Source organism: Anas acuta, chromosome 20 (genome assembly GCF_963932015.1).
Source record: "Anas acuta chromosome 20, bAnaAcu1.1, whole genome shotgun sequence".
Taxonomy (NCBI): Eukaryota; Metazoa; Chordata; class Aves; order Anseriformes; family Anatidae; genus Anas; species Anas acuta.
Window position 1 is genome coordinate 6751890 of NC_088998.1, and position 22805 is coordinate 6774694.

Here is a 22805-nt window from a genome sequence, read left to right on the forward strand (position 1 = left end):
CAGTGTTTCTGGCATTGTACACTTATGTTTAAATTCATTGTTGGTGTGAACAGATAAGGTTGTTCTAACATCAGTGATGTTACAGATATGGTTCAACAGAATTTTGTATTTTTGTTATTTCTGTTGTGCTGAGCAACTGCAGTGGTGAAAGGATCTTTTTATTTTTTTTTTTCCTCCTGAAATAAAAACTGTCGAATGTGCTGTAAATGAAACCTAGACTCTGTACAGTTGGATCTCAGTCGGAGTGAGGTTAACTCATTGTGGTGCTAGCTGAAATGTGAGAACCTGAACAGCTAGAAGCCCAGCAGTCCATTTGAAGTGACATTCACGTTCAAGGCTCAGGCAAGGTTGATTGGGTCTGTCATGGCACAGCCTGAGGTTATAATTGTTGAAGGCAGTCTGTGTACAGGTGGAATCCAGCAAGGAAACTTTCTTCAGCACAGGAGATGGCCTTTCTGCGGATGTCTTTTCTCCACGTTCTGAATGACACAGTTTTTCACATTCTGTCCTCAGAGCTCCTTACTTCATTTCTAGAAATCTGAAGTACAGGTTTAGAAACTTGAGTTGATCTGCGAGGAAAATTTTCCATGGAACAGTCTACAAATGAGGTATTTATCTGCAATCTTCAGTGCTTTCTGTAGCAGGGCTTGAAAATAATGTACTGCTTTGTTCTGGGAGGTCAAGCAAGTTCATTTATGCATAATATGGTAACTTTCAACTGTATTTCTTCTAAAAACTCTTTGAACAACTTTGAGAAACCTGAGTAACTATTTAAAAAACGTTTAGCAATTTTTCCTGTTAGGAAATCCTGTTATTAACTGCAACCCTGTGTATTTCATTTTTGTTTCTGTTCATTATGAATCCTAGAACTGTAGATCAGTTTAGGATAATATGTCACAGATGGTTTTAGATGCAAGGAAATCTTCTGAACACATCTGGCTCCGGTGTTCCTGAAGATTTGCAGCAGAGAAAATGAAGCAAAAGGAGAATGCATCAGCTCCTAATGATGCAATATTTCAAAGTGTATGTACTGCATCTCCTCAGCAAAAGGCATATGGACATACACAAAGCCTTTTTAAAATATCTGAAATCACATGAAAATAATCAGAATGCACTTTGAATGCACTTTTTTTTTTTTTATTATTCTGTGTTAATCGGTTTGAGGATAATTTCTGTTTTCCTTTCTTCTGTCTGTCCTTCGCCATTACCCCAGTTCCCTGCTCTCAGCCTGTACACAATGAGTGCGGGAGGATGCTCAGCCTCTTGGGTATTCTTATTTCCTGCACCTATCTGCAAAGTGGTTCTGGTTTATATTTTCATTTATGCTTTGGAAGAAAACTTGAGAAGATATTTACGGAATTTGTTAAGTGGTATCCAGCTGGGAGGGGCTGCAAGCACCATGGAAAGAAGAATTAATTCATGGCTTGATGCTTTAGAAAAACAAATGGACTACATGGAATTATGCTCCATTTTCAGGCTATTACGAGGCTTTATATGTCATAAACCTGGCTAGGAGAGGTTCCACAGAAAAGATGTGTGGATTGCATTTGGATACGGGCTGAACATCACCACCAGTGCTGTGCTCTGGCAAAGGAGGCAAGTGTAGAGGGATGGATGAACTGTCACAGTATTTCAGTTAAGGGGGGTACTCCTGCTTTACTCAGTACTGGTGAGGCCTCTGCAGGAATCCTCTCACATTTTATGAGAACATACTGATTGAAGGGAGAAAAGAGGGAAAGAAACATCAGTCTTCAGCTAAGTAAAAGAAGTCCCCAGGTGCATGATCATTGTCATTAAAAAAAAAAAAAAAAAAAAAAAAGACCCAAAATGCAGCAAGGGAGATCCTGAATAGGAAGATGTTAAGAAGCCTGATGGGAAGTGCAGTAAAGTGCTGGCATAGACTGCATATCCATCCTGTGTCCTGCCAGCTCTTAATGTCAAATTGAAAACCAGCTGTTTGAACTCTGCTCTGCAGACTTGTGAGCAAGAAAGCGATTAAACTGAGCTTTTAAGGTTAGACAGCTGAGCTGGGGGAAGTTGATTTTTATAGCTGCTGAAAACAGATGAGTAATTAATTTATTTTTTTTAGTAAGTAAATATCATTACCTAATATGTGTTATTGTCACCTAAAGTTCTTTTGCTGGTTATCAGACCTCAGTTTACCTTCCTCCTACGCACAGCTTCCGTAGGACCTGTCTCTGGTGGTGAAAGATGGAGTTTATCAACTAAAACGACAGCTGTATTATCTGCATATCACCTGATATGATTCAGTCAGGTGAATTTAAATTGCAAAGGTGTGTGAGTTAGATGAATACATAGAGATCATGTATTCGTAACATCCATACAGAAAACAGAATCAGATCAGAAAGGTTCCCACTCCAGTTACAACTGTGATCATTTCTCGCTGAAATTAGAGACTTCCCAAGCATTTTACATCATCCACCTCAGTGACTAAGCAGCATGGCTCTGGCTGTCAAGCTCATTTCAGCTATCTGATTTCAGAAAGATTGAATTAATTTGAAGCTGTTTGAAGAACCTTATGCTCCTACAACAACAACAACAACATCAAAAATCAACATTTCTCTCATTTTGAGGTATTTGTAGCTGATTTTCCCTTGTTGTTTTGTTCTTTGCAGGTTGAAAGCTGCTGGAAGTAAGAAGTTGCCTTTCCTTCTACTCTAGAAGAGATGGTTTCCAGGAAAGTAGTGGGATCTCTTGTCTGTCTATCTGTTGTTATCACACTCATCTGGTAAGCATTTGCTAACAAGCTTTAACATGTTTAAATCATGAGCTTCCTGGCTATACCTATACCATAGTAAAAAGCATAACAGCAGAATAACAAATACAGGCTGTGCATTTTAAGGGAAGTGCCTGTTACAGCTTGTAAGAAAGAGCAATCATTAGTATAACAGATAAAGCAACAGTAGTAGGGGGGTAAGCCTCTGAAGGGAGAGAGGAAAAGACTAATTTTGCCCAAATGAGGCAGCTAACACTGTGTCTGACTAACAAACAACTGTTCAAGTACAGAATATTCCAGTTACTTTTCACTTCAGACCTTAAGGTCTGTCTCTTCAAAAGGTCTAAACTCACTCCAAGGTAACTAGGGATAGCTTGTACCTTTCAAACATTGAGGATTTGCAACATGGAGAATATTGACTCCTGAGTATGCTTTGTAAATTCTCCTGAAAAAAAATCAAATTAAATTATTCTTAATGATACTGTATTTCTGATGTTGCAATTTGTTGTTATTTCACATTGTGGGCAGTTGTATTTCATTATTAGCTAAGTGATCATATATAAGAAGCCATAAAGGTTGTGATCAAACCTGAAAGCCTATGTAACCTATTCATCTGTTATGTAAATTAAGATAGCATTTAACAGTTTCAGAAAGTGTCTATATGTTGCATCAGTGTATATTGCACATTTATGCATTTTGAAATTTGCCTTGTGAATCTCCATTTGCGTACAATTTTTGAAAACACATAGTTTTACATTTTGTAGACCACTTGATGTAAATAGTAATATTTAGTCCTGACATTTCAAGCTGGATGCTTCTGGATTCCTTTTAACCTTTTTTTTAAAGGAGGCAAGCAGTTAACTAGAGTTACTTCTCAAAATCTATGCCAGATTCTGGATGTATTTTGGAAAATACCAGAAAGATATATTTCAGTGCTGCCTGTCTTAATATGTTTTTTTTTTTGCTATCACTTACAGGATTACAGTTGGGAATGGGAAAGTGCACTACCTCCCCTACTACCTTCCTTGCCCTGAAATCTTGTAAGTCTCCCATTTTGTATGTAACGAGTAATGTAGATCATTGTTACAAGAGCCGTACTTCTCTGACAGTTATTACCAAGCAGTCACTTATTCTTTATTTTATGCAAAGATGAATCTCTAATTAGTCACTTTCTTCAAATAAAACGGTGACAATTCAACTTTATTTTGCTTTAGTCTGCTTCCCCTTCAGTACAGCTCTATTTGTACAGCTTGCATGAGGTCTTGTTTGTTGTGTGTCACAGACTGTGACTAACAGGTTAATGTTGGGTTCGTTATCAGGGTGTAATCACACACGTACACGTGTACACGCAGGATCTCAGTGTGCTTTGAGATGCGGATTAAGTCTTGCTGGATCGAGTAACTTAAGTAAGAGGTGAAGCAAAAGATCCCATAAAGCCATAAGGAGTTCTGGCAGAGTTAGGAATAACCCATTAGTCTCCTAACCATATTCTTTAGTGTATGATCTGTGCTTTCTATTCAGTTTAAGAATTTATTTGTGTTGTGGCAGCAGTTGAGAATATGTGGAGAACAAAATGAAAGGGTGGCTGCTTATCCAGAAAACTCTAAGGAGTCAGTTTCACTGCATGATGCAAACTAATTTAAAGTTAACTGACCTAGCGTGGATCCTAACAGCTATCTCAAAGCTGCATAAAAGGAATTTGGACTGTGAAGGAGCAAGATATTTAGGCTAAGTGACTTCACTGCCATATTGGACCATAGCCATAACACGGCATTCAGCAGGTTTACCCATCCTTTATAAGGACCTATTGACCTTGTAAACACAACAGAGATACGCAAATAGAAAATATGATCTTTTACAGAGGCATTTAAATTATTCCAAGCCATTAAAAATACGGAGTCTTGTAAGATGGTTATTTCTCTGAATTCTGTTCAAAGTGTGATATATTTCAGATAGTTCAGCCATCCAGGTGAACAGGAAAAGGTGTGTGAGGAATGAAATGCATACTTGACCATCACTGGAAGTCCCCAGCAAGCATGTGCCTTTTGAGCCCTAAACTCTGATTTACTCACAGACTTGGAGAGCTGCCAGCATCTCCCTATCACCCTTTGGTTCTGCATCAAAGCTGTTACTTCTCTGGCAGCCCTTTAAGGTGTGTGCAGGCAATGCCTAACTCTGCACCAGGCAGAGCAGTGCACAGCAGCTGGAGTGGGAACTTGGTCAGATGTCAGTTCACCAGCAGATCCTGAAGCTAAACCTGGTTCCTGTTTAAAGAAAAAAAAGAAAAAAAACACATTACAATCTCCTTCTTTTCCCACCCCATCATGCAGCTCCATGAAACTCCAATACACAGAAGAGAAGCCAATCCAGCTTTTCCCCCAGTAAGTGACGGCTTTTGATTCCCTGACCTTTAAACTGCTGTTCCTTTCTCCCAGGCATATTCATGTATAATTCAGTGGATATTTCTTCCTTTTTGCAGATTATTTTATCAGCAGCCAAGAGTACTGGCCCCAAAGTAAGTTTCTTTGTTTGAACTTTGCTGTTTGTTTCTTACTCCTGCAAGTTAGAGAGCTGCTGACTTTGCTTTGGGTGCTCTGTAGCACTCAAAATTTCAGAGTTCTGATACACACTGAACAGTACCTTGTTCCATGAGAAGCCTAACTGCATGTGTATGTTTACAGCTGTCCATGTTGCTCTAAGATAGAGCACAGTCACCATATACTTGCTGCCATACCTACCATAAATTCCCAGTTAATACATTAGCACACATTCAGCCTGCCTACAGAGCTGCTGCCAAGGACCGTTTCTGAGATTGGAGATGTAGTAGCTGGAAGACACTAAGAAATAACTTTTGGAACTGTTCTATAGCTTTAACCAGCTATGGGTGAGCTTTGAATCCCTTTCAGGGCAAAATCAAGCAAGTGCCTTGTATGACCTTCAGCAATGGTTTCGGCTAACCTGCTGGATCTTACCCTGGAACAAATTACAGGCACTCATACAGGCCAGTCTGTCTGAGAGGCAGGCAAACCACTGATTTTAAACAGACATGGAAGGCTTCAGGCAGCAGCAGCCAAGATGTGACTTAGGCAAATGTTCCTTGTCAGTTCGTGTTTGTTAGCAGCCTCCTTTGGGCCAGCTTATATGACCCGACTCTTACCTCTAGCAGCTCCCCTTCAGCAGCCACCATGCTGACACACATTAATAAACACTCCTTGTAGCAAGGTCTTTACCTTGTTGTTTTGATGGGATGCGCGAGGCCGGAATATTTCTCTCCCCCATGCTGGAATAAATTAATGTGCAAAATCAGCTCGTGTAGGGACTGAAGCAAACGAGGAGAGTATCATGTAGCTGTTAGTGCTGTGTTTTCTGAAGGGAGTTGACTCGTGTGCACTGAGTGGGTGCATACCATGGAAATGAGTCATTGGGAAACCCAGGGCAGCTCTGTAAGATGCTATGAAAAAAGAGCCCTATTTAGAGAAAAAAACAACATAGATTTCCTTCTTCCCTCTCTCTTTTCTCTCTCTGTGCCATGTCCTCACCCCCCCCAATTAACCCAAAAGGAGAACAGCTGAGTTAATACATTTTATGCAAACCAAATTCTTCTCATGTGATCTCATCTTCTAATCATATGCATTACTATAGGAGGGAGTGAACTTGTTATTCTCATATTCTCTCGGAATTAAAGTATTAGATGTGGGTTGAAGGCGTACCGCTACCTCAGGCATCAAACTGCTCCGCACAGGTCCCTGCACAGTTATTGGGAGCATCTTGGGTGGGAGGCTGCTTTGGCCTCTGAGTGTGGTCTTCTACCATGTGGCCATGACAAATTTCATTAGTAGGGTGATACAGATCATGGTCTAGGGTATATGTGAATAGGCTAAGGCAAAATGGACACTGTAAATGACATCCTGTTTAAAAAATCGAAAAGGTAGGAAACTCTGGAAGCAAGAAAGAAAGCCAAAATAGCATTGCATAACTGTAATTGGGCATAGTCGGACTCTGCTGCATGTATATTCAATATTTTCACCACCCACACACAAAGAATATTAAGGATTTTCTATAAGTGTTACACATTTGAATGATGGCTCACACGCAGAATTTTAAATTATATCTGAATGCATTAAAGCTATATATAAATACTGGAAAAATAGACTGTCATGCCACAAGCTGTGTTTTAATAATACAATGACAATGGGGTATACTTCTATAGTAATTTTTATATTATTACTTCCGTATTAATTCATAAGTAGCTGTCTGCATCAGTGATAGCAAACGTGTAGCTTCCCATTTTGTGTGTTCAGTGATCGTTAAACTTTCTTCAGCAGAGAAGTCCTATAAGCTTAAATGAGATTTTACTGTACAATCACTTTTTTTTTTCTTTTGCCAATTCTGTAAACAGTGCTGAATTTCATCCCAGGAACTGAAATGTCTATGCTCTATGAAATTAAATGAGAGTGCAGGAAAAGACCTGAACATAATATCATCCATATGAAGTTAATGCTAATACACTGTTCGGTGCTTCTTTCCCATTGACTGGGCTTGAAACCAAAGGGGATGGCTACATTTCATTAATATTCCCTTTCTTTTCTTTCAGGCGTCAGGATGTGCTAACAGTCACACCATGGCTGGCCCCCATCATTTGGGATGGTACCTTCAGTCCTGAGATCCTGGACAGTGCCTACCTGCCACTGAATCTCACCATAGGGGTAGCAGCCTTTGCTGTTGGGAAGTAAGTGAACCATTCAGGGGACACGGCTCTGGGGTTGTTCTTCCTCTGTGGAAAGCTTGTTTTGGCTTTTCTTGTCCTCAGCAGAGCTGAAGTCTGTTAGAATCTGTAGTAAATTTTAACGCCTGTGTGTTGTGGCCATAATCATACAAGCCTATAAGATGATTCAGCACCCAAAATACCTGAAGTGTGGTCAAGATTTTTAAAGAACTGGCAGGTGCCTTGGGAATTAGAGATATATAGATGGGTGGGTGGTTGGTCAAAGCGGGGATAATCCACTTGTTCCTTGTCATCCACTGTATTTTACTGCATGTGTAGCGTACGAATCCTTGCAGTAATAGCTAGTTAACACTCTTCATCTGTCTTCACTCATTAAAGTACCCCTCATAACCCACCATGCAGCCCCACGTCTCTGCTGTGCTCTTCCTATGTGTCTGTACAGATACACAAGATTTGTGGGCCGCTTCTTGGAGTCAGCAGAGAAACATTTCATGAAAGGCTACCGGGTGAACTATTACATCTTCACTGACAACCCTGAGACAATCCCCAATGTCCAGCTACAACCTGGCCGAAGGTCTGTCATTGTCCCTGTCAAGAAGTACCCCAGCTGGCAGGAGTTCTCCATGCGCAGGATGGAGGCCATAAACAAGCACATAGCAGAGACGAGCCACCAGGAGGTGGACTACCTCTTCTGCCTCCACATTGACATGGTGTTCTGCAACGCCTGGGGGCCTGAGACCCTGGGTGACATGGTAGCAGCCATACACCCTGGCTATTTCAACGTCCCTCGAAGTCAGTTCCCATACGAGAGGAGGAGCTCTTCAGCAGCCTACATCCCTGATGGAGAAGGGGACTTCTACTACGGAGGAGCCGTGTTTGGAGGGCTGGTCAGGAAGGTCTATGAGTTCACCAAGACTTGCCACATGACGATACTGACAGACAAAGCCAACGGAATCATGGCGGCCTGGAAGGAAGAAAGCCACCTCAACAGACACTTTCTCTCCCACAAGCCCTCCAAAGTACTCTCTCCAGAGTATTTATGGGATGACAGGAAGCCAAAGCCCCCTGAAATTCACCTCATACGCTTCTCCACAGTGGATAAGAACTACAAAGAGATATGAAGCCCTTTCACAGATGTTCTCCACATGATCAAACCCACTGAGTATTAGCTCCCAGAGAATAGGCCCCACTGTGAATATTTGGTCGCACTGTGAACAAACTGAGAAAGGAACATGTGGATATTTTCTCTGGAGACTGGGAGTCTTAAAGCGTTTCAGAAGCAGCAGCCAAAGTGGAGATGAGAACGGAAAGGTTTCTGGGTTCCTAATCTTTGTAAATACAGGTGTTCCACTTGAGGCCACAGCACACCAAAAGGTATCCAAAAGGCCAGCTATCAGGTGTAAGGCTGTCCTTATAGCAGGCCTGCAGATGTCATTGCCTGAGTGTTTTCCTTACAGAAACTTAGGCGGGATCAAAACAGTGTTTTACATCTCCGTGGAGGAAGAAAGTTACGTAAAGAACTTTCCACTTAATAAAATAATAACAAAATGTGCAGGGTAATAAATTTCCATGTACTGTGGTTTAAACTCACAATGTTTGTCAGGATCAGGAAGAAACTTGCTCTCAGAGCAGGTTACACCTAATTAGTGTGCAGCAGGGTTTCTTGGGCCTTCTTAGCAGTGGGCCGGTGCCAGCCATTGCCAGTAAGAATCCTGGCCTGACAGGACAAATCGTGTGGATTCACGTAGCAGCCATCTTCCAAATTCCAGTCTGTGTTTTGGAGACCTGAATTTAGACAGAACTGGCACAGTTCAGACCCAGACTGAACTTCTTTGGGTTTGTTCCAATCACAGATGTGCTCTGAACCTTTTCCCTGGTTCGCGTGTCTCTGGGGATTATGCAATCTTTTCCAACACAGAGAATCTGGTATGGGAGGTCTGTGTTCTTATCCGTTGCTTCAGTCCTTTCCAACTTTTCTAAGCTCTGTGAAATAAATTGGCTTGGAGTCGTTGGAACCAACAGCTGGTGCATTTCCAGCAAGCAGGGTGATTTCATTTCAAAATGAAATGAGCTAGTTAAACCGTGGGTTCAGCCTAGAGCTGGAAGTAGGCTGGGGTTAACATTTCCTTTGCATGAATAAGATAAGAAGCCGAACCAGGTGGTTTGCAGCCTAAAAAGCCTGAGAGCTCACTCAGGTGGACAGGCGTGGGTGATGACCAAACACGGGGGAACGGCCACCAACAGCTGCATAACTGATTATCAGCTGAGGTCACGGCATGGAGGTTTGCGTGCTGCCTCCCCTGCCGCAGTGCATTGCCTGTAAATATCTCCCCTATTAGCTCCTAGGCATGCTACTGACGGGTGGTGTATGGCTGTGCTGTGGTCATTTAATGCGAGCAGGGAGCAGCCGAGAGGGGCAGAGCTGGGTGTTGCTGCCATGCTGCACGGTGCAGGGACGAGAAGCAGGGGTGAAAGGGTTAGGCTGGCTGTTTCTAAGGGAACAGTTTAAGAAAAGAAAAAAAAAAAAAAAAAAGACTCATTTGGCAGAGAGAGAAAATGGGGAAGAGGTGCCTGACTGTACTTGCCTCTCTTCACATGAGAAAGTTGTTGTGTGGCAGTGCATCATGTATTGAAAGCTTTAGGGCCCCACCGTTGATTGCAGATGACTGAGCTACCCGTTTCAGCCCTATGTGAGCAGGCGGAGAATGGCCCGTGTCGCTGCAGGCATTTCCTCTTGCAGGAGGCTCATTAGAAAACCTTTCACAGTACTCATAATAGGGATAAGGTACACAAAGCACCTCTAGTCCCACAGCCCTAGAGGCAGCCTGGTCTGTTGCTTCATGCTTTCTCCATCAGAGGGTCTGCCCTGTCGTGTTTTCTGGGTGCTGTGATGCTGGAGGAGACACCCCACCGACACAACCAACCCAGAAGGGATTCTGCTGCGAAGATGTCAGTGTTTGTAACCACAGAACCTCACCCAGGCCAAAAGGGTGAAGACAGATCCTTATCCTAAGCTTTCCAAAAAGATGTATTCCTGCCAAACCCAGGATTAATACTGAATACTTTCTGTTTGTAAAACAATAGTGTCCAAGGCCCATGACTGAAACTAGGGTTTCATTATGCCAGTTACTATATATATGTGTATGGATTCCTTTTCAAGCCAGAAGGAACTGTCTGGTCCAATCTCCTGCACAGGCCAGGCCAGATAATTTTATCTCCTGATGTCAATATCAAGCTTACGATATGTAGCTGAGCTAGATCTCTTAGAAAAGCATTCAGACCCAATAAAACCTTCAAGTGATACAGAAACCACAAATCCGTAGATCAGCTGTGCCGATGGTTAATTCCTCCTGTGCCTTAATTCTGTTCTAAATTGGTCTGCGTTTTCAGCCACTGAACTTCCTTCTGCCATGCTGGATGATTCGGATTCCTGTACAGATATTCATAGTCTAAACCAAATCCACCATGAGAGGAAATTCCCCAGCACAAAAAATGTGCGATAGAGGCTGTTTAATGGAGGAAGTGTTCTGAAAAATCTTTTGTGAAAGGCTTGGTCTCCTGCTCTGCTTCCTATCCGTCCTTTTGGCTGGATTTAACACCCAGACCTTCCCCCTGTTGCTGGCAGAGCAGTGGACTCATCTGTGCGGTGCCAAACACGTTCATCTTCTTGGCAGGCCCGCAGCTTCTCCCCTGGGGAAGGTCTTCTGTCGCATGACACAGTTCTGCTCGACAGGGCTGCGATTTGGAGCGCTACCTAGAGAGTGCCTCTGTCCCCGGGGAGCAGAAGAATGTGACAGCAGGAACACGCTCCCCAGTGCAGCGTGGGGGATGCTTCCTGAATCAGCTCATGTCCTCCTCTAATTAATGAAAGTCTGGACTTCTGTCATCATCTCCTGCTGATTAATCCCCTTCCCCCAGCACCGGCAGCAAGCTTTCCTTCTCTCAGTTGGGTTGTGCAGCCTGAGACCTGTGGCACATGCAGGGATCTGAGTTCTGGTCTGAGTAACAGCCCGTATTGCACGGAAACGAATCAGCACATGTAAATAAATCACCAGCTGATTTATGCTGCCCGGGAACCTGGTCATGCTTTCAAGGTACTTCTGACTCAGGCCCTGTTTGTCTGTAACCAAGTCTCCCATCAGAAGCTTGTTGCTTTCCCAAGGGCTCCTTGTTCCGTCGGTCCCTTTCTGTTTGGCTGGAACAGACTCATCATTCATTGTCCATCTAATTTAGGAACCCATCTGACAGGCTTTTTCTTTCCTTGCCCTAGCCGATGACTTGCATGGTGCATTCATCATCCACAAGGGAAAAATTGCTGGGGGGGTGGGGGGGGAAGAAACAGAAACTTCCAGAAAATGATCCGAGGTGGTGTTACCTGGCAGCGCTGAGCAGAAATGCCCACTTTGATAGGCAGTCAAAAAAGGACAGATCTGGGCAAACCTCCTCTGGCTGGGGAACGGGGACTGAGATGATCTTTGGCAGGCAGGGACGAGGAAGGCTAAGAACAGCAGGCACATCCCCTGCACAAAACAGGCAGAAAAACAGCAGATGCACCCAGTGAGCTTAATGAAGCAACAGCAGCACGGCGGTGGAAAGGAGCTGGAAGGCTGCAAGCTCTGCGACAGTGCCTGGTTTTACTCTGCTACCCCCGTGTTTTACCTGTTCTGCTTGTGGCTTTTCCAGGAAGGTACTGTCTGTCCCTTGTCCATGTCCACACAGGGTCCCTCATTAGTGAATGAGACACCAAGCGAGGTTCCTTCCCTGCGAGGATTTGCTCTGACCTCCCGGGGTAGTTCCAGGCACCGGGGTTGTTATTTTCTCACTCATATTCCCCTTGCTCTGCTCAACCTCACTGCCCCAGTGATTCCCTGTGGGATCCCCAGCACGCAGAGAGCAACGGCTGCCCTGCAGGCGGAGTGACAGGGACGGTGACAGCACCCTCGGGGACAGCAGAAACCGGAGCAGAATCTGTGAGTGGGTTGCACCCTGCTCACGTTAAATCCCCAGCCCTGCGGTTCTGATCCACACCGCCACATAATTTAGGAAAACATCGCTAGCAAAATTCATCGGAGTGACTTTTAAAGGTCTGCCTACCCACCCAGCTCCCTCCTTTATCTACATGCGCGCGTGCTGCTGTACTCGCTTGACTTTTCTCAGCTATATTTAGATGAAGCATAGATCCACCAAATGTTGCTGTTTCAAGTAAAGCTGGTATATAGCCATACGAGTAGAAATGCAGTTTGGACCAGAAATCTCTGCGTGTCTGCCCACCTTGTCCCTTCGCTGAACCTTGGGCCAATGTAGAGTAAGCCAGATGAGTACAAATGACTTTCTAAAAGGGCTTTTTTTTTTTTTTTTTTTTTTTTTTTTTAAGTGAGTTTTGCCTGCAGCAAATTACAGTTATAGGCCTTTTGAAATATGCATTTTCCCCTCCGTTCGGCGCTGACACTGTTACTATAATTAGAGTGATGTTGCTCTGTAGCAGCATCTAGTGCCAGGGAGAGGGCCCTCACAGCACCTTCTCCTTTCCTGGCCGTGCTCCTGGCCCAGAGGCCGGCTCTGCTGGCACGAAGCCACGGAGGAGAGAGGCGACGATGGGCTGTGCCGTGTCCCCAGCCCCTGCTGTGCCCCTGGCAGTGCTGCTGCCTCCTGCTCGGTGGCTCCAGGGGGCTCCTGGAGGCGGTGGCACCCAGCGGGTCCCCAGGAGGGGGTGGCCAGCTCTGCGTCCCCAAGCCAGGAGCGACGCCTGGCTCCGTGTCACCTCCGTGTGCGCTTGGCCGTGGCGAGTGGCGCAGCTTCCACCGCCGCTGCTTCTCCTGACATCACCCGGCCGTGCCACATGTCATCGGCTTCATAAATACAAACCACGAGCACTGGAGCCTCTCGAACGCAGCTCTCTGTTTCCAGGGCAACTCTGCTCAGCCTTGCCGGCTCACCAGCTCACGCTCCAGCACCCCGGCTGCGCATGGAGCTTTCCAGCACCTTTTTCCTTGGGTTCCTCCGGGCCTCATACCAGGCACTGGGCCGAGCAGAGACGCAGCAGCCAGGGGTGGCCGTTGGTTTTGCTCTGGCCTGGTGGTCCCAGCAGGGTGCTGGGTGGGGGGCCAGGGCTGGGAAGAGCCTGGCAGTGAGTCCCACCGAGTGCCCCCTCCCTGCCCTACAGATCTCCTATTTATAATCACACAGCAGCGCTGCCCCAACCCTACAACCCTCTCCTCGCTCTCCGCAGAGCCCCAAAACCCCCTTGCAGCACCCCCCACCCTAAAAAAATCTGGGCTCCCCGGGGGAGGAGAGGACACAAGCGGGGCTCCTTTGGGGTCCCCCTTCCCGTGCGCTCCGCGGGGCGCAGCTCCATGCTGTGCGCTCCGCTGCTTTGGGGCCGCGGGGGCGCGCCCAGCCGGTCCCTTTGCGCGCTGCCGGGCGGAGCCGAGCTCGGCCCCCGCCCCCCCATTCCCCCCACCCCCCCTATCCCCGTTCCGCGCGCCCGCCCCCGCGCTGCGCGCTCCCGGCGACGGCGGCTCCCGGGGCGGGGGGAGCCCCCATGGCCGGCGCGGCGCGGCCCCGGCCGCCGGGCAGCTCGGGGGGGCGCTGAGCCCCCGGCCCCAACGAGCCCCCCAAGGAGGGGGGGGGGACCCCCGGCCCCGAGGGGTCCCGCAGCGGGGGCCGGCGGCTTTTCCAGCGCTGCTCCGCTGAGGCTATGGTGTGCGGGGCACGATGATGATCGACAGCCAGGTGAGCGGCGCGCTGCGCTCCTTTAGGTTTTTTTTTTTTTACCCCCTTTTCTAGGGGGTCTGTCCCCTTCTGAGCTGTCCTGGAGGGGGGTTTGGGGTGAGACGGAGCGCGGGGGGGGCTGCAGGTGCAGGTGACTGCCCCGGTGGCAGCCCTCTGGCACCCCACGGAGGAGCAGCAGCAGCCTGGGGGGGTCCCTCCTGGTTTCTCCTGTTCTGGGGGAGCCTGGAGGAGTGGGGCTGGAGGGTGGGAGTGAAAAGCAGCCTGGCCTGGATGGGTCCGGCTGCTGGAGCGATGTTATGGGGTGCTGAGGGATGTTGTGGGGTGCTGTGGGGTGCTGCAGGCTGTGCCCACCAGCCGGGGCTGCTGCTCTCTCTGGCAGGTGGCACCAGGAGGACCCTTGATCCTGCCCGGAGCATTTATGAGGTTAAATGAAGCTAAATTGGGCCCGGAGGGGCACAAAGTCTGTGCTCGCAACCCCTCCTGGTGCTTTTGGGGCAGGGGAGGATGAAGCAAAGGAAGAATATTTGGGGGTCTTGACAGAACGCGGCTCTTTGGTCCTGCTGCTTCTCTGACTTTATCCTGCCTGGTGCCCTTCTCACATCCCGAGCTCCCCAGCCCTGGTGAGGGATGGGGTCGGTGCCCACGGGGGCGGTGGGGAGGAGGTGGGCACCGGCAGCCCTGGAGTGGGGAAGGGGAAGGCTGATGCTGCGATGGGGAAGTGGTTGGGATCTGTTTTTTGACTGGAAAAATGTGCGTAGCAAGCAGGTCTGTTTGGTCTGGGCCTCGTCTGCATTGACCCAGCGCTGGGGCCAAAAAATGAACCAGCGCTGTTGGGGGGCAGCGTGTGAGGCAGGGGCTGGCACTGGCACGTGTAGTGCACCTCTGGCAAAGGGGGCTGGCAGCCCAAATACCGGGGTTTGCATCCTGACCCTGCTGGGGGTCAAGAACAAGAGCGCTGTCACCGTGGCTGTGGGCTGGAGGGGCTAATTGCTGTGAGAGCCAGAAAATTACAGGCGTAAAATCATCTAGAAAGAGACGTGGATAGCTCAGTCCCCTGCTCGTGCTGCGTTAGGCAGGCTGCGTTCCTACAGAGCGCATTGCACGAAGCCTGGGCTTCAGCTTTCCCTTCGCTGTTGGTATTTACCCCGTTCTACATCGGGGGAAACTGAGGCACGCGGAGGTTTTATCCCCAGCCTGAAATCCTATAAGGAGGGGGTGGAAAGGTGTGGGGCACAGCTGAGCTGTCCTGGCTCCCATTGCATGCCCTGCTCGAGGAGGACGAGCCCCTTTTGCTGCGGAAGGGGTGCAGATCACCGAAGTCCCGTCCTTTTTATGACTACCGGTGAGGAGGAATTTCCAGCTGTGGCCGCACCCCGGAGCTCCTCTGGCTGCACGGCCGCATTGCTCGGGCCTCGTAAACGTTTCTCTGCCGGGTTGCCAAGGGAAAGACCCACACAAACAGCGGGGAAAAGTCGCTGCTGCAAAGTAAATAAGCTGAGCAAACAGGGAGGGGTTTCCGCCTCTGCTCTAATTGCTGCAGGTGCGCTCGGGGCATCGTGACGCGGGAAAGCAAAGGTTGGTGTGCAGGGAGGAATTTCAGCCTTTATCACCAAAACCCGCACGTGAGCGGGGTCAGAAGGTGGCTGCCATCCCGGGCCAGGCTCCTGGAGCTGCAGGCTTGTCCCTGCGCTCCCTCGCTGCCTGCTTGGGTTGGGGAAGGGAGCAGATGGCACGCGTGTGGGGCCGGGGCTGGCCGAGCCTCTGCGGGACGCGGAGCCTGAGCGCAGGGAGTGGAGCTGGGGCTGAACTGGCTTCGGTGCCGCCCTTGTTCATCTGACCCGAGGCCGGGCAGGGAGCTGTGCACGGCCACGTCTGACAGCCAGGAGCTCGCTGACGGCCGTGCTTTGCTGCGGGCAGGAGGGCGAGCTGGCAACTGGTGACAGCGAGCGGGGGTCCTGCTGGCAGCGGGGTCTGGGGGGGTGCAGGAGGGGAGATGCTGAGTTCCTCCGCAGTGGAGATCCATGGCTCCATCTGGAGCTCCCACTCACGTGTGTGTGTTTGTGCCTGCAGGCAGAGCCGGGCAGCACGAGGAGCGGGGTGTGCAGCGACTGCTGCAGGCTCCAGCAGAACCCCCTGGGCTGGGATGCTCCAGGGGCTGATCCTACACCCTGCAGCTGGGTGCAGTTTGTCGTATTTGGGGTCAGTTCGCTTTGCAAGGGCTGTTCACGTGAGCAGGGGAGGGGGGTGTTCAGGACTGTTTATTCCAGGCATATTTTGGGATTCTGTTTTTCAGTTTCTCGCAGTGTTTTTGCCGTGCCGCCCGCTGTACGCTGCCTGCCTGCTGCCCCTCGGGGAGCAGGGGTCCTGAGCTTGCCTGGGGATTTCAAAGCAACCTGCCCTATCCATCAGGGCCGGCTTCGCTTGATACCTTCCCATTGCTATAGCAACGTGCGCCTCGCGGAGGATGCCAGCACGCTTTCCAGGCAGCAGCCGCAGAGAAACTGCTTCACCTGCCCCCAAACTGCAACCACTCAGGAGCAGGGGGGGGTGACTGATACCAGCCTGCAGCTGCTGGGGCCAGAGGCACAGAGAAGCTGATGCCAGCTCGCTTAGGCTGACCCCGCTCTTCCCACCCCTCCCGAGTCTCCCTGGGACAGCAGGGTGACAAAGCAGGGGCAGGAGGGCATGGTACCCAGTGCCAGGATTTGGGAATTTTTCTCTCCAGAGGAGCTCAGGATGGTGCCAGCGAGCTCCCCAGGCCGGCTGGGTGTTGGGGGCTGTTTGGGTTTTACCCTCCTGGCTGCCAGATGAGCCTCACCTGCAGCACCCTAATGGGATGAGGGGGTTGTTTGCCTGCTTCCCCCAAGTGACCTTGCTCCCTGCTCCATCTCCTGCCACATTTCTCACTGAATGGGCTCAGGGACACCGTGGTCTTCTCCCCCATTGCTCTGTCCTTTGCTTTTCCACGCAACCCAGAGGCTGTCCCCTGCCACGCAGCTGCGGGTGGCCATTGGGGTGGTTTTGGGGCTGCCTTCCCCATTCTGAGGTGGCTGCTGCTGCTGGGGGCTGGCTGGGGACGCGTTTTGGGGGCCCTGTGTGTGCCCTGAGCGGGGCCGGGCAGGAAAGCGGTGCTGTGCAGCAGATGGCACTCTTGTTTTCCCTATGAATTATTGGCTTGGGTTTTGCCTTCGTCAGTGCTGGGAAGGGTCAGCGGTGACAAAGAGGGGGCAGAGCTGCTCAGGAGCTCGGGGTTTTTGCGCCTCGCTCACCGAGGAGGAGCCGCGCGTGGCTGCTCGGTGTGGAGAACGTGAGGCAGCTCCATCCACCGAGACCCAAAGGCCGACCCAAAGCACCCAGGACCTGCTGTGAAACCTCGGCGAGGCCACGTCAGTCACTGTCCCTCCCCCCTGGGAAATGAAAGCCCTGATCCGGAGCTCCCTTTTGTGCCTGTTCCCACTGCCAGCAGCCAAAGTGTTTCCCTGTTCCCCAGCGTTTCCTTGTGCCCAGCGCCGTGTCCCCCCATCAGGGGGCCGGCAGAGGTGCCGAGCTACATGAATTTCCAGGGCCTTTTGGCTCCCAGGCCACTCCAGCGTGCCTGGGGCTCCCTGCGGGTTGCCGGATATTTGTTTTCCTTACCAATTTTTATTTATTTTCCCCCCTTGCATTGTCATTTTTGGCCGTGGGTCAAAGGCAACACTTGTAGATGGGAGCTGACGTCAATGGCAGCCTGGCGGTGGCGTGTCAGGGGCCTGCAGGCCTCCAGGACAGGGCTCCTGCTCCCCTGGGGCTGCGAGCTCACCCCCTGGGAAATTGGGCTGTAGGCGAGCACCAGAGCTTGGAGAATTAGGGATGTCCCCGTGTAGGTTTTGTAGGATGTCCGGTGCTTGGGACACAAACCCTGTGGGCAGCAGACCCCACAGAGGCCTCGGCCTCCTGGCTCCGCACGCAGTTCAGGGCCCTTTGAAGCCTCCTCCCGGCCCCGCTGCCTCCATCCCACAGCGGATTTCCCCCCGCCTGCTTCCTGCCCGTCCCAACTCTTCACCTCTGGCGTGAAAAAAAGCCTGGGTGGGTGCGTGGGGGGGACACGGCTGGTCCCAGGGAGGGGTGGCTGAGGTATGGGGCCGAGCTCAGCCTGTGCCGGGGTGTCCTTTCCTTCCCCAGGAGCCCCACGTTGGCTGCCTCGTGCCTGGCTGGCCACGGGGAGCACGAGTCCGTTCCTCCTCCTCCTCCGGGTGCTGGCGGTTGTTTGAGGGCCCTGTTTTGCTTGGCAGAGGATGAAAGTCCCCACGGGCTCCAGCCCTCCCTTCAGCATTTCCATGGTGACAGGCGGGCGCTTCTGTGCTGTCCCCAGGGCACCGCAGCGATGCCGCCTCTCCGCGGGGTGGGTTTGGAGCCCCCCAGCACGGGGAGGTCGGGCATGGGAGCCCCAGGGCTCGTGAGGGGACAGGTTATCCTGTGCCCCATGGGGTAAGCACTGAAACAGGGAAGGGTTTTGTTTAGGGTGCCTGTGACACGGACGGGGACGCCTGCAGCCTCCTGTCCCCCTCATGTCCCCATGGGTGCCACAGCCCCAATTCTGGGGGCCTCACCCAGCACCCATGGAGCTGGGCGCTGCGCTGGGTGGCTCCGGGTGCTTATACAACTCCCCTTCGCGCTGCTCCCACTGCTGCTTGAAAGGGTGTTTAGTTAATAGGATTATAAAGCTTTCCTGTCGTTAGGCAACGGAAATCAATGGAGGGCCTCCAGGGCTGAGCCTCATCCGATTTGCAGCGCGGTCGCTCGATGGCGGTGACGGGTGTGGGGCAGGAGGGGGACGTGCCACCTCCTGTGCCGTGCCCCACTCCCGGAGGATGCTCTCGGCTGTCAGCACCAGCCAGGTTTTGTCCTGCTGCAGGGGTTTGCGGAGCTGGGCTCTGCCTGCAGCCGGTGCTTCGGGGAAGGGTCTCCGCGCTCTCCGGCCCACCAAACCTGACAGCGTTTGGGTTTGGTCCCCTGCCGTGTCCTGGTTCACCTGCAAGGGGAGCAAACCGTGCACTGGTGTCCAGGCTGAAACACCCCTCCTGCTGTGAGCCAGGGTTGGGCTGGCTCAGGAGAGGTCCACAAAGGCTGTCGGCTCCTGCGTGGCTGAGGAAGCGGTGCCAAACCCCTCGCCTTGGTGCTGGGAGGCTGGGCAGCACCTGAACCGGAGCCCTGAAGGAAACCTCCAGGAAAATCAACCTGCTCCAGGAACCCACCCCTGCAACAAGTGTTCCCATCCCCTTGGCTAGCACAGGCTGGTGAGGAGGGGACTGCACGTGGCGGAGGCTTCTTCCAAGCCCCTCGGCCATAAAGCGAAGAGAGAGGACTGGGAGAGCCTTGGCTTTGTGCCTGGGGCTGGAAACCTCTGAGGTGCTCCAGTTGTGTCTGTTATCTCCGAGCCCGTTCGCTGCCTGACAGGCGATACGGGGCAGCGATGTGGCTCTGCAGATAACCTCCTGGCTTTACACATCGTGTAAAGAGTGCCCGGGGAGCTGCAGGCTCAGCAGCACGGTGGGCTGCAGGGCTGGGGGACAGGACCCCCATCCCCTGAGGCGTGTTTGAGCTTTGGTTGGTGACTCAGGGGATGCAGCATCCCCGGCGAGTGCTCCAGGTGCCGTGCAGCACGTCTCCGTGCCCCGTTTGCCCACAGGTCTTGATGGCTGTGGACATATGCCCGCAGAGATGCCCCAGCCTTGCTGCCAGCCTGCTCTCCCTCGGCAGCCGGCTGCTGCTCCAGCCTGGCTGCCAGGTGGAATAAACCCTCGCCGGGAAAGGATAATTGGTGACAGCAGGGGCTGTCATGGCTTGCCCGTGCCCTCAGCCCTCCGTGCCCCGCGGCACCGCGCTGTTGTGCAGTAGGGATGCTGCTGACAGTGAGGAGCTCCTGGCCGGGCTGGGTTGCCCAGCGAGGGACCAGGCGAGCCCTGCTGTGCCCCGTGTGCTGCCCACCCCCATCCCAACCAGGTGGGTGGTGTGATGGGTGGGTGTTTGGGGAGATGCTGGAGGTTTTCCTTAGGTTTGGAGCTGCGGTGTGCACATGGCAGCTCGTGGCACCTCTGCAGCCCCCAGCTTCCACACCCGCCATCTGAGCCCAGCATGGGGAGGTGGATGCCCCTACACGAACGCAATCATCCCGGCTATTTGTGCCCAAAGCACGTACAGGCTGTGTGCCGGGGATTTCCCTCCCCGAGAGCTGCACCCAGGCACCCTCCTGGAGCGCCTCTGCCTGCCCTGCGCCCAGCCGCCTGCACCTGGGGGCTGCAGCGTGGGTGCCCCCCCATCCTGGGCTCCATCTCCGAGGGGAGGTCGTGATGGAAACCCCATCCCAGCGTTACCATGGCAGCCTCCAGCAGCTCCCTCCGTGACAGCTCGGTATTAGCAGCTCCCGTGGGACCCATTCCGACAGGATAAAGCGCTCTCGGCACGGGACGCGGCAGCTGGAGCGCGAGCGGCAGAGCCCGGTTGTGCTCCTGATGCAGGGAAACGGCCTCGGCAGCAGAAAGGGGGCTTGTGGGCACCTCCTGGCCCTTTTCTAGGGGGAAAGTGGTCCTCGGCTTCGTTGGCATCCCCCCATTGTCCTCACATCCCCCCCTTGGTCCTCGCATCCCCGCGCGTTGCTGCAGTGACCGTCTCCATGGTGACTGGTTCTGAGCGGCCGCATCCAGGCACTGCGGTGGGGGTCGATGGGGACGCGTCCCTGTCCCCTCCCCGTGGGACCTGGAGGCTCCCGGGGTGCCTTCCCACCCCTGGGGGAGTGTGGACATGGAAATCCCTCAAGTGACAAATGTGTGGAGGAATCCCAAGGAAACTAATTGCTTCGCCCCCCCTCAACGCTTGCTGGCTTTCGCTTTGCGGTGGTAATTGCTGCTCCACACCCATTAAACGGCCAGCTCGTGCCTCATGCGGGCTCGATTGAGGATTAATTTTGCATACGTGTCCCTTCTGGGGAGCTCGGGCATTTATTCAGGCTGGGGCCACTGTCAGGAGCAGAACTTGGAGGGTGCGAGGGCGGCTCCTTGAAGCAAATGCCTAAAACCGAGGGTGGGGTTAAAAATGAGTGGGGTTTGTTCTCTTATAAGCTTGGGACAAGGCGGGTTTTGAGTGGGTTTATACACCACGAGCTGCCCTTGGTTTTCGCTGGGGACTCGGTGTCCTGCCTGCTCAGGCCCCTTGGAAGCCCTGTGGGACACCCACCCGTGGGACACCCACCCACCCGTCCGAGCCTGCTCTGCCCCTCGACGTGTGCCCGTGGGCTTCCCGTAACCGCCCGGTTTCCGCAGAGGGATGCCACCGGGCTGGGATTTCTGTGCTTTCGAAAGCAGGTTTCCTCTTCCTATTACCGATCAGTATCGAAGGGGAAGAGCGGCTGGGATTTTCCACTCGCTTTCCCCTTCTCGTGCTGCTCTGTTTCCCCTTTGCCTTTCTGTCGCCCTTACCCAGTGAAAATAAACCCGTGGGCTTTGCATCATTTCCCCGAAGCCGGGCGTTCTCCTGCACCCGTGGGGCGCTGCGCTGGTTAGGCTCGGGGACAATTCGTGGAGTCGCAATTTCCTTGGCAAAACAAACCTGCCATTGTTCCTGCCGTGGGATTCCTTTCGTTTTGTGGAAGCCTTTGATGCTCGACTTCATAAAGCATCAGGGTCAGCCTTCCTCGGACGGGGGCTTCGTCCTCAGGAGCGAGTCGCTCGGTGCTAGGAGTGGCTGATGGAGAGGTCGGGCGCTGCTTTTGGAGCAGTCTGAGTGCCTGCACCGTGCGCTGGGCACCGACACCCTCCTGTGCATGAGTTTTTCCCCAAAACCTGCACCCACCTACAGGGTGACTCGGTCGCGGTCCATCCCGACGAGCCCGAATGATGCGTTTTGGGTAGCAGAGGCTGTGAGGGATGGATGCGTGGCCCCAACCAGGAGCTGGTGTCTCTGGGGCAGCAGCAGAGCAGCCGGGAGCAGGCTGCAGCTGGTGGAGGTGTCACCATTTCTCTGCTCCTGCCGAGGCTTTTACTGGAAAAGGACATTTTCCCAGTTAGAGCAGCGAAGCAGCGAGGTCCCGTTCCTGCTGAATGTGCAGGAAACAACAAAACCCCAATGCAAAATGAAACGGGGAAGCACCAGGGGCTGGGGTGGAGCTGCTGCCCGATTTGGGGGTGAGGGGAGCCAGGGGAAAGTTTCTCCTCCAGCCCTCGCAGGGCTTCCCCGCTCCGTCCCATGCTGGGGATCTGTTACCCCATCGGGATGGGCACGGGGCTTTGGGGCTGCTGCTGACAGAGGGTTTGGTATCATAGCTCACCCAGGGTGGAGGTGGAGTGGGACGGGGCTGTCGTTCACAAGCCTGTGTGGGATTGTCCTGTCGGGGCTGGTTTGGTGCTGGGGGAACTTTTCCTGTCTGCTTCTGCTGCAGACGTCCCGGTGGCGAGTGCTTCTCGGGATGGTGCTGCAGTCGCTCAGCCCCATCAGAAGGTGCAATCCCGGCTGGCCAAGCCCAGTTTGTTACTGGAAGGTTGTTACTGGAAAGCCCTGCTCTGCTGAGCTGTTGTGGGGCGGCGAGGAACCCGCGTGGGGGCTCGGTGCAGCTCTGAGTCACCTTTCCTGGGAGCA

General features: G+C 52.0%; 2 protein-coding genes across 6 annotated transcripts in view; both read left to right on the forward strand.

Annotated features, from left to right (window-relative positions):
* Window positions 1–14: 14 nt before the first annotated feature.
* Window positions 15–11545, forward strand: GBGT1 (globoside alpha-1,3-N-acetylgalactosaminyltransferase 1 (FORS blood group)). 5 transcript variants are annotated; one of them, XM_068656556.1, is made up of 8 exons: window positions 15–608; window positions 1477–1596; window positions 2637–2749; window positions 3715–3777; window positions 5068–5118; window positions 5217–5252; window positions 7332–7466; window positions 7906–11545. In XM_068656556.1, the coding sequence occupies exons 3-8, from the start codon at window positions 2688–2690 to the stop codon at window positions 8582–8584; spliced, it is 1026 nt and encodes a 341-aa protein (XP_068512657.1). In that variant the 5' UTR covers window positions 15–608; window positions 1477–1596; window positions 2637–2687; the 3' UTR covers window positions 8585–11545. The 5 variants fall into 5 exon arrangements, with proteins under 5 accessions (XP_068512657.1, XP_068512656.1, XP_068512658.1 ...); XM_068656555.1 differs by lacking the exon at window positions 1477–1596; XM_068656557.1 differs by lacking the exons at window positions 15–608; window positions 1477–1596 and adding an exon at window positions 2347–2369.
* A 2405-nt stretch (window positions 11546–13950) lies between these two features.
* Window positions 13951–22805, forward strand: part of RALGDS (ral guanine nucleotide dissociation stimulator) — a 47011-nt gene continuing 38156 nt past the window's right edge. The window contains exon 1 of the mRNA XM_068656855.1: window positions 13951–14195. Within this exon, the coding sequence (XP_068512956.1) occupies window positions 14178–14195 (18 nt within the window). The 5' untranslated portion in view covers window positions 13951–14177. The remainder of the gene's footprint in view (window positions 14196–22805) is intronic.